This window comes from Xiphophorus maculatus, chromosome 12 (assembly GCF_002775205.1).
Source record: "Xiphophorus maculatus strain JP 163 A chromosome 12, X_maculatus-5.0-male, whole genome shotgun sequence".
Classification (NCBI taxonomy): domain Eukaryota; kingdom Metazoa; phylum Chordata; class Actinopteri; order Cyprinodontiformes; family Poeciliidae; genus Xiphophorus; species Xiphophorus maculatus.
Window position 1 is genome coordinate 29454516 of NC_036454.1, and position 11956 is coordinate 29466471.

An 11956-nucleotide genomic window follows, 5' to 3' on the forward strand; every position below is an offset into this window, starting at 1 on the left:
AAACCAAATGTGAAAACTTTCAAAGGGTATTTAGCTTCTCAGGGCTTTATATGTCCTCTTACCAATCCTCTTCAGTGGTTACTTCACACTCCAGTCCAGTGGGTGGCGGTAACGCGTCCAAAAGGCAATACTCTCAAAACAGGAAGAAGAAGAATCTCTGAAAAACAATCAAGAAGGAGCAGCTATTTGGTACCACTGTGATGATGCGGAGCCAATTTCTGTGGATTCCCGCTGCTGTCTGAGGGGAGCCATGATTTCAGTCAGCTACATCCTGCTCTGCGGACAGTTCCTGCTGCTGTTTGCTGCGATTTTGTTGCAATGCCTGGAAGGAATTCATTCCCAGAACTCGAGCACCGCAGCTTCCACCGCTGCTCCGGCTGCTTCTCCCACACAGGGAGCCTCCTCGCTGCCCTCCAGCGAGCTGCCCGAGACGACAAAGTATGAAACCCCGGCGGAGAACAACACGGAGCCGTACGAGTACAGGCCCCCGTCCCCGGTCGTCCTCTGCAGCCATCTGTGAGTAACCCAGAAGCTAACGTAGTTAGCTCTTGCTAGCTACGTTCAGAGCAGAGGGGAAATCTGTCACATTGGGACTATTTCCATGGTAACCAAGCGCCTAAACCAGTTCACGTATTTGTAAAATAATTATAGTCTTTTTTTAAAATGGAAATGTAGAGAAAATGGCTACGTTCCTTGTTCAAGGTTTTAGCATTTGTTGTCTCTGTGACGTACTTCCTGCTGCCGCTTACCTGATTTGCCAAACTTAAAAGATCAAAGTAACCCACTGAAAAATCTGTTAGAATGACTGCAGCATGTTGGAGCAGCTGTGTCATGTTAGCTCTGATTGGTTCTTTTACAAATTTTTCTTTTTTTTTTTTTGATTGAATCATTGCATGTTTGGACCACTAGTCCCTGGTTCTGGAAGGATTTTGCTTTTCTGAAATCCTTTTGGACAGTGTAACTGTGGCAATAAGGGTGATTCTACAACCAGAAGCAGCCGATCAGCATCTCAAAATCTCAAGTAGCGAATGAGACGATGGTGAACGCTCTCAAACTGCATCGTCTTGCTAAAAGAATCACTGCCTCTCCATGTTGTGTAATCTTTCCTCTTTCTTGGTTTTTCTTTAACTGTGTGCTGCCTGTGCTGAAGGCCTGAGGAGTTCATCTACTGCCAGGATCCGGTGGACCATGCAGGAAACTACAGCGCCTACCAGGAGATGGGCCACGGCTGCGTTGGGGTCAGTACCGTCCTCTGAGACGGTCTCGGTCGTTAAACCCTCAGCTCATCTCCACGTTGTGCTCTTGTTCAGTGGGGGGGGCAGACGAAGAAGGAAGTGAACCACACTCAGGTCATCTGCACCGCCCTGGACGACATCGAATGTGCCGGCCCCCGGGAGTTCCTCCGAGGCGACGTGCCTTGCATCAAGTAAGAGGCGACCCAGATGGCTCAGCGCTGGTGTTTCGGTTCACTTCCACCCAGACAGGGAAGCTCCTGCTTTGTTGGGGAGTTTGGTGTGAAGTGTTGTTATGGAGAAAAATGTATCCAAGCATTGTTGCAATGGTTTGTTGATATCGTTGACAATGTTAACGCCAATAAAACACACGTAGTCGTACGCACAAGGTTGCAACAGAGGTTCGTCTAGTTAACCCCAACTCTGGCTTCCTGCATTATAAAAATGAGATTTGCTGGAATTGCTTAGAAAAAGCCTAATACCAGCAATCTGGTAGAGAAGCCAGTCAGGCCTTGAAGCCCCTGGTTCACCTGGATTCTGACAACTAGACCACGCCCTGTTCTGTCCGCTGGAGTCCTTCAGGCCTGTCAGTATTTATCCATGGAGTTGAGGCTGACTCTCACCTGGATAAACACATGAAGTCAGCGATGTGTTGGAGGATTCAGAGCTGGTCTTGTCTCTTTTCCTTTGCTTATGTCCTGATTTGTTCTTGCGGTTACCGTGGCGATCATGGCTCAGTTAGGAGGCGAAGTGCAACAAACTGCTGCTGTTGATGGAACGCAGGCTGAACACACTTTTTATACGTCCCCACTAGAGGGCACTGTTTACTCACTTTTGGAACTACCATAGGTTGTTGCACTGCCACAGCATGTTAACCTGTGAAACAGACATCATTTCACTGCTGTTAAATCATCTTCTGCTTCCTCCACAGATACACAGGACACTACTTCATCACCACGCTGCTGTACTCCTTCTTCCTGGGCTGCTTTGGCGTCGACCGCTTCTGCCTGGGCCACACGGGCACGGCCGTGGGGAAGCTGCTCACCCTGGGAGGCCTGGGAATCTGGTGGTTCGTGGACCTGATCTTGCTCATCACCGGCGGTCTGATGCCCAGCGACTACAGCAACTGGTGCACCTACTACTGAGGCGGGCGGCGTCAGCCTGCAGGGGGAGAGGAGTGTGTGGGCTCTTTTTGAGGCCTCTGGGGGATTCTAGTGACCGAGTCCGCAAGATGAGAGACCATATGTTCTCTTGGAGTTGCAGAGGAGCAGCAGTTGCTGTTTTCATGACTATTGGTTAATTATACCCTCGATGAGCCAAAAAAAAAAAAAAAAGATGGTCTGGTCTATTTTCTTTGTATTTAAGCTAATTTATTTACAACAAATATGGACAGAAATGACTCTTATTCTACTTCATAAATGTTCTGTTTGTAAATTTCAACCTGAATTCAGGATGTAGTTTAGAGCCATGTGTCCTGAAGTCTGATGCCTGTAACCAGTTGTAAAAAAAGAAAAAATCTTTTACCACAAACATGTTGCTTTTTATATATATTGTTTTGTTTGTTTTTACTCCCCAGAGCTGTATCATTTGAACAGAAAAGCAACAAATATTCCTACTGTTGCCATGACATTGCTTTTACTCATTTGACCCTTTTTTATGTCTTGGACTTAAAATGAGTAAATAAAAAGTAGCAGAAGCACCTGTTAATCAATATAAGATGTATTTTATTGATCCCAGAATTGGGAAACTCCTGGGCAGCAGATCATACAGAAAACGCACAATAAGCTCAACATAAGTAAGAATGAAATGTAGAATAGAATGTAAATTTCTACACAACAATATACGGCTATCTGAAAATGTATGGTAAAGCTACGTAGACGCTTGGTTGCTTTCACCTTTCACTTAAACTTTACCAGTGAAACAATCAAACAACTCTTAAACACCTTTGTAGAGTGTTTAGCTCTGCAGGCAGCATAAATGTACCTTTACCTTGAATTTAGCAAATAATGATGCCTGGTGCTTGTGTCGCCTCCTCTAATTGCTGCTGTCCGTAAACACGTTTTGCACGTATGACACCGTTATTCCGCAAAGGTGCCATCTGTCTTCTCAGCCGAAGTATTCCCACATTAATTCCTTCAGACGGGGCGACTGGGAGTCCGGAGTAATCGGCCGTCATAGAACGTTCATAGCTAGTGGCTAAACAGAGGAATCTCTGATCAGAAAAAAAAAAATAAATACCACAGGAATGGTGGGTGGGCTTGAAACGGTGAATTTCTCATGTCGTGGTATACCCGGTAGACTAGAACCTCAACCTCTCTTGGTTTCCAAGGTTACTACAGAAAGTTTGACTTTGTCAAAATGGATCGGGCTGCGGTTCTGCCTGCTCTGACCCAGCCAGTGACCTCATGTTCACCGCATCTGCTTTGTTTGGATTAAGTAAACGTGGACTGTTTCTTTCATGGCGTCACGTCGCATAAATGAAGGTTTCGATGCCAAATCATGGCTTGTTTGTCATCCTTCCTCCACCGACGTGCACACGCAGGTTAAAGGTTCACCGTCAAACAAGCGGAGACGTTTGGTCTGTGCTTGGAATGGGTTTCCGTTTATTTTCACCTGCTCTCATTCGCCAAACCCTGACAAATCAGCTCGTTTTCTCTCTGTCACAAACCGCCACCGACGTGTTGCTGAACATGTCTGCTTTAGAAACTCCTACTATCCCCCCGATGATGTGTTTTCACTCAGCGGCGATTTTCCAGAAACATTCAGCTGCTTCTCCAGGTCACAGCCTGCATAATTCACATGTTGGTTTTAACAGGCTCATCTCAGCAGTTTGGTATTTTAATGCTTTGTGTTTTGACTGATTACAACCGCTGTCCCCTCACACAAGAAAAAAATGAAAGTGCAAACCCCAAGACACAGTGATGTTTGGGTGTTTTTTAACATACATAGAGGAATATCAGGATTTTCAGAGCAGTGTTGCTGTGTCCAGCTGCTGAGCTCCATCCCATTAAAGACCTAATCTCAAACAAACCTCCATCTTCCCTGACTTCCTACAGTGAGGCTTAGGTGTCAGGGGAGACCATTATTAAATATTTAAAACTTCTTCTTCTCCTGTTTATTCTCTAAATGTTTTCTAAGTCGACCAATCGTTAGCCACAGATCTGAGCAATCTTTCAGTTAGAAATGCGTCAATCCCCCTTTCTGGTTTTCTTTTATGTTTGACCAGTTGACTTATTTATTCTCCCCTGAGACTAAAACACATGAAAGGTCAGAGGTCACACTTTAAATATAATAACATCTGCATATCCATTGACAATATAATTGCTCAATTTGACAGTTTAAAAATAAATTTGCTTAACGGAAACACGTCAGTTTCGAAAAAAAAACTTATTTTTTGATAAAAACGTCTTGGTGCAAGGATGAGGTGGTTTGTTCCACAACGAAAAGACCTTTTTTGCATCACATGATCAGCAGCTACTGGTGTGGCATGTTTTTTTTTTAATGACTCAAAGCGTGAACAAACTTATTCACGTGAGTTGTTAACTGCATGTTTCATTTAGTGGAAACACCTCAATTGAGAAATTGTGGGTTTTTTTTGACATTTACGGAACACTGAGAGAGTTCCGCGTACATCTGTAATGGAAACGCAGCTAGTGAGCTACAGGATTCTTATTGTACGTCAAAACATGTTCTGCAGGTTTTCTCAGTCCAGCCTGAAACCATGCAGAGCTGACCACCATAACCAGAGAAACTCACGCTTCACTGCGGCTGGGTTTCGTACTCTCGGCTCAATCCATGCCGCGTGTTTATGGATTCGCCCTGTCTGTTTCATGTGTTGATCACTGTTGAGAAAATATACCTACTGTTTTCTTGTCTTGAAAGAAAAGTCTTTCGTCTTCTTCACAAAAGTCCCATGTGAGCCCCCCGGAAAGTCCAGTTGATCTGGTAGCGGTTGAGTGGAACCCAAAGTGTCTCATGTTGTTAATCACAGCTCCCGCTCCGCAGGAATCAATGAAAACCTTCTTGTTCTGGGTGTTCTCTGAATTCTCTTGATCTGATTTAATGAGCAGAGGGGTTGATGAAAGAGACTGTCTCTACCCATTACTTGCAACAATATTGACCTGGGTAAGGTTACAAGATTAGGATTGATTAAGCTAATTGTGTTCCTTCATCGATGCAGCGGTCGGTGTGCACAGCGTGGAAAACAAAACCTAATAGAGTTTATTAAAGAGAGAAACATTGTTGTCACGCTGGAGAGCGGAGATGAAGCTGGTCTAGCTTCGTCTAGTCCAGATGAAGCTAGTCATCTGGACTAGATGAACTAGATATTCTTTTTTTTTTTAATCTAGAAACATTAGGAGAGTGGAATAAAGGCAACAAATTAGATCTAACCTCTGGTAATTCTTAAATGTCATGCAACTGCCTTCATCATTAAGCACAAATTTATTTTATGTTGCTTAAAATGAATATATTTCTGCCACAAAGTGGGCCCAAAGATATCCGCACCACCGTCTTTCATTTCTGCATAATAAGTGCCTACTGGACTGAAAGATGATGCACTCTAGCATTCAAGCCAAAAATGTTGCTTAGCTGGCAGGTTTTCCTGTGCATATTGTGAATGAACCATATGTTCAGCCTCATATTCTTTTTACAACCGCACATTTTCTGGAATCTCTCCACAGCGCTTCCTCATAACTGTTTAAAATGATGCATAAGACCCTTTTTAACCTTTAATAAACATGTGGTAGTGTTTCTAACAAAACCTTTCACACAAGTAAGAGAAATGAGAGCAAGATAGTATATATATATATATATATATATATATATATATATACACTGCTCAAAAAATATAAAGGGAACACTCAAATAACACATCCTAGATCTGAATGAAAGAAATATTCTCATTGAATACTTTGTTCTGTACAAAGTTCCATTTGCACAATAGCAGGTGAAATTGATTGTCAATCAGTGTTGCTTCCTAAGTGGACAGTTTGATTTCACAGAAGTTTGATTTACTTGGATTTATATTGTGTTGTTTAAGTGTTCCCTTTATTTTTTTTGAGCAATATATATACAGTATATATATATATCCATCTATCCATTTTCTGTTCACCCTTTGTGCCAAATGGGGTACTGACCAAAAGTTTGGACACACCTTTTAATTCAATGAGTTTCCTTTATTTTCATGACTATTGACATTGTAGATTCACACTGAAGGCATCAAAACTATGAATAACACATGTGGAAATATGCACTAAACAAAAAAGTGTAAAACAACTGAAAATAGCCCTTATATTCTAGTTTCTTCAAAGTAACAACCTTTTGCTGTGATTACTGCTTTGCACACACTCTGCATTTTCTTGATGAGCTTCAAGAGGTCGTCACCTGAAATGGTTTTCACTTCATAGGTCAACCTGCCCTGTCAGGTTAATAAGTGGGATTTCTTGCCTTATAAATAGTCATGAAAATAAAGAAAACCCATTGAATTATAAGGTGTCTCCAAACCTTTGGTCTGTACTGTATATACAGCATACATGTAACTCCATTAACATATACACACATCAAAATAACTATTTTGATTAAATACTGTGTTCAAAATGTATTTCCAAAGTTAACTTGAAAAGAATCTAAAACATTTTTAGATTTATGTAGCCAGCATGGCAGCTGGCTACATGTAGGAGACACAGTAATGAAGGGGAGGAACGCGCTCCAATCAGAAGAGGACACTGAATTTTTTGGCCTCTCAGCAAAACACTACCGATGATGATAAGAGCATCTTGCATAACACATTATGTCCACAGTGAAACATAGCGATGGCATCCTCATGATGAAGTAACTTCAGGATGACGGCGGAGGAAAACCTCCTTGAGGCAGCAGAAGACTTGAGCCCAGGGTGGAGGTTCACCTGCTATGAGGACAACGTCCTAAAAATGCAACCGGTTCTTCTCTGGAATGGTTTAGATCAAATGAAGGCTCTCCAAGAGTCCAGGACGAATCCCACTTGAAAAAAAAAATTGAAGACTGGACAGAATCCACTCCCTGTTCATGATAACTGTATCATTTCTTTTCCCACTTCACCCGTATGCACCCCTTGTGTAAGTCTTTTACATGACACCTCAATAATGTACATTTAAGTTTTGTGGTTGTTATGTAGTCAAATGTGAAAAAGGTTCTGCAGGGTACTCTACACTGATTGTTTGTCTATTACATTTGCTAAATAAATGGCAGAATAGACAGTCCTTGGCTTGTTGTTCATAAGCAGCACCAACAAATTCTCCCTCATTTATTGAAACAACTGCAGCAGAAGAGTTCCAGTTCCCCACTTTAGATAGTTTTGCTAAATTAGATTTAGAACACATTTCAGAGGTTTATGAAAGAAATAGAAAAATGGCCAGTTGGGTAATTATGGTGAGGGAATCTAAAGAAAACCAGCTTTTAAGGTACTTCCGAGAAATGGCAGTGGATTATCAAGAGTAATCGTCACGTATATGTGGAAGTACGGGCTGGTAGAGGAACATTCATCCACCTGTAAGCAGCACAAAGAGAATTACAGTCATAAGTGTTGCATTGTGACTACAGTAATACTATAGTAAGTACATCAGAGAACTTTTTTTTTTTTTTTTGGTTGTACCGCCAGTACCAGCAGGTGTGGAATTGGTTGGAAAGAGATTGCTGGAAACCATCACAATGTGGTAAATTGAAATATATAACAACGACTTTCTTCTGTCAGTTTCAACTAAACCTGCATAAAAAGTAAGGAAATGTGTGTTTTATTCTTATTAAATGGTATCACATTTGAAAGCAAAATGCATTTTGTAAGTTAAGCAACTGATTTCTTGCCAAATCTTGTCTTCCAAGGCCAAACAGACAGTTCAGCTCTTAGCTCTTGTTTTGAGCAGTCAGTTATCTGACCCAGCTGACCCTGCTACAGCAGACTGTCGGTGTGTGTCCCCGGCATGTCCAGTCTTGTATCATCTTGACATTGAAGGACAAGTACAGCGGACCCTCGCCTGTTACCGGTTCAGTATTCAAGGATTTTTTTTTTTTGTGGAAAGTATTTCCAAGTTATTTGTGGAAAATTCAAACAAGATTAACAGATTTTTTTTTTTCCCGTAGAGTACATCTAAAATACTTGAGAAATAAATTTCAGCTTTGGAAGCTGAAATACCTTGACATAAAGCTACTTGACATCCTACTGGCATACGAGGCAGCCAATCCCAGAGCTCCATTCGTTTCCCTTGCTGATGACAAATTTGCGCATACCCACGATAAATGCAAAAAAGCCAGCTGGCTAGCAAGGGAATGCTAGCAGTGTCTGCGTGTGACTCAAAACTTTTACCTGACAAAAATAAAAATACAGACTACACAAAATTAAATAGTTCTGCCAAGACAATATATAACACCTATGATTAAGATATTTAAGGACAGCTTATTTTTGTAAAATATATTCTAATCATTTTAAGATCTTAAGTTTAGAATTTACTTTGACTACTCCTGTTTGTTACTGTCATCCTTCTAAAAGTGTCGCTGCACAGCCCTGACCTTGAATGCAGCATGCCAGTGATGGTTTGGCATGCTGCATTCATGTGTGATCAGACCAGGCTTGTTGCCTCAGAGGCTGTTCAGCCCTCAAGCCAACATTCATCCTGGGTGTTGCGGCTGCCATTAGCGTGGGTTACACACATTTTTCCTGAGTGAACCCTTGCGACTGGATTTAGTCTGCATCTGCACCACACAATCAGACCTGAATACATTTCACATTTGGAGTTTTTATTTACAGCAATTTACAAACACACCTTGAGTTCAGATGTTCAACAGATGCAACATGGCATGGGTTTAGTAGAAGAGCAGCACAATATATCAAGTTACAAGAGCTTTAAACTGCATGAATGTAATCTTTGTAACATTTAAGCATTTCCAGCATTTCATAATAATTATTATTTTATTATAACATATTTGTACATGGAGTGGCGACCTGTCCAGGGTGTTCCCGGCCTCTCGCCCGTTGACAGCTGGAGAAAGACACCAGCCCCCCTCCTGACCCCAGTGGGTTAGGGGTGTAAGAAAATGGATGGATATTTGTACATGTGGATGAACTATATACAGTACAGACCAAAAGTTTGGACACAACTGTGTGTCCAACCTTTTGGTCTGTACTCACTACAGACCAAAAGGTTGGACACACTTTCTCATTGAATTTAATGAGAAAGTGTGTCCAAACTTTTGGTCTGTATTGTATATCAAGCTAGCTACTATTAACATTTTATACTTTCAAATATTCCAGCAACATTTTCCCTGAAGGAGGCATTATAGTCCTGTGTGTGTATGAAAAAAACTTGGCAAGATACAAGCAGAAATGCAGAGTGCAACAGTTTTTACTCTGATCATCAATCAAAAGCAAATATACATCAAATATATTGATCAATGTTCCAGTTATTGGGAACCAAAGGCAACTATAAACAGGTTGGCCTTTAGCCTTGAATGAAAGGAACTCAGTGTTTCAGTTGTTTTGCAGTTTTCTGAATGTTTGTTTCAGATTAGCGGCGCATATACAATACAACTTAAAGGTGACTGGGGAATATTTACAGAGTCAGTTTTAAATATGAACATATTGCACAGGTGGGATGGTAATCTACACCTGTTGCCATGTAAGTGACTGGAAATCTCCAATTTAATGATCCAGAAGGACGAACAAATGATTTGGTAATATAGTATAAATGTGGTTCCAGTAACTGAAAACCAAAATGCTTATCAGTCTACTGCACGATTTTTTTTTCTAATATACAATGGAACAAACTCAATTATAACAAATACTGAGTTTGAATTATTCCCACTGTCAATCTGAAGCAGTAGATTGAACAATCATAATACTAAAGGTGCTACCAGAATTAAAACCTTTAAATATTTTTAGTTTATGAGGCGTCATTAAAAACATTTCTTGTGTGTGTTAAATCCAGTTTAGATAGAAGGAAGCTGGTTTTGACTGCTTGGTTTGTGGAAAAAAACCAAAAAACCAAAAACTTACTTTGCAGCTATTTAAAGACTCTGAGACATGCGGTTACATATACTGCATATATTTACAACTCTGATGAAGATGTTTCCACAATTTGCAGCACAGCTGTCAATTCTCATTTCTTTGCAGGAAATTAAAATGAATATGGAGACAACAGCGGTAGAAATACATGTGGCACCAGGGAAACTGCAACTTTCAACCTATTTTAAACCTACAGTATTTTTAACACATTTTTTCTTTTTGTTTATCCCGTTTTATAAAAAATTAGAAACAGTTCAATTAGAATAGAGTAGAGTATACTTTATTGACCCCCAAGGGGTAATTGCCTATTTGCTGACAAGCTGCTGCATTCAAGATGTAAATGTTATGTAAATACTAATGTTGATAAACCTGAGTCCTAGAAAAGGAAAGGATATTCTATTCTGGGAGATACGCCAGAATTAGCCTCTTGGCCGATGGTGCATTTACAGAACTGTCAATTAATGTGCATCGTCCCTACTAAATAAATGATATTAAAGTTCCTTGGATTGAAACCCAGTGAACTGCAGTGTGTGGATCAGTCCTTCTCCTCAGGAACGACAGTCAGCAGAAAGTCCCCGTCGTTCCTTCTCACCACCACAGAGAGCGCGGCGCCACCCTGGACGGCCTCACTGACTTCCTGTCTGGTGTAGACCGGCTTCCCATGGATGCTGATGATGACACCATGATCCACCATCCCAGCACTGCATTAAAAATATGATCAATTGCAGATTAGTCATTATCAGAAAATAACTACAAATGAAGACTTTTCCTGTCTTCGTTTGTCTTCACAACATGTGAACAGGTTGTGTTGTGCTTAAACAACACAACCTGATTTGAGAGCAGCGTAGAGCCGTAAATCACTACCGTACATTTATCTGATGCAGCTTGTCTCATTGAGATCCAAGACCTAATTTAGAAGTTACACCATCGTCATGGATTATAGGAATCCACTGGATAAAATGACATGGAGAGTTAAAATAGGCAAAAACTGGAGTCAGCGGGTCAAAACTTTACAGGTACTAGAGATATGAAATTGGCCCCAAAAATCGATTGATGAATATCTACTTTTCACCCATCTGTCGCATGTTCTTGATTAAAAATGTTGCACTTACTGTGAAATCGGAAAAAGAATTGCAAAAATGTTTTTTATGTTCATACGAAATTCTTAGGAATTCCAAACATTGATTTCAAAAGAAAGAGCTGCTTTGTTTCGCTGTCGTCTAAATTGTTTTTACAAATTGATCTGTCTGTGCAACCAGGGCAGCCTCCACCTGTCTTCTGTTTGTGAAACGTGGAGACAGTCAGCGCCCTGTTTCTGCGCAGTCGACTTCTGCATGCAGACGAAATGCAGACGATCTGTCAGCGGGGGAACGAGGCTGTGCGGCGCAGTACGGCGGGACACTCAGCGTTGGCATAGTAGATCAGCAGACTCTACAGCAGGGGTCTCAAACTCCAGTCCTCCAGGGCCACAGTCCTGCAGTTTTTAGATGTGCCACAGGTACAAAAGACTGGAATGAAATGACTTAATGATCTCCTCCTTGTGTAGATCAGTTTTCCAGAGCCTTAATGACCTAGTTATTCTGTTCAGGTGGTGCAGCAGAGGCTCATCTAAAAGTTGCAGGACTGCGGCCCTCGAGGACTGGAGATTGAGACCCCTGTAAAAAAAGTCACTGCAGAATTTACAGTAACT

The 11956-nt window shown here is 41.2% G+C and overlaps 1 protein-coding gene across 1 annotated transcript; it reads left to right on the forward strand.

The window, feature by feature from the left end:
• The first annotated feature begins 149 nt into the window (after window positions 1-149).
• On the forward strand, window positions 150-2943 carry tm2d2 (TM2 domain containing 2). The gene is made up of 4 exons (XM_005806601.2): window positions 150-516; window positions 1151-1238; window positions 1311-1426; window positions 2164-2943. Exons 1-4 carry the CDS (start codon window positions 251-253, stop codon window positions 2375-2377), a joined length of 684 nt encoding a protein of 227 aa, XP_005806658.1. The 5' UTR covers window positions 150-250; the 3' UTR covers window positions 2378-2943.
• Window positions 2944-11956: the final 9013 nt, after the last annotated feature.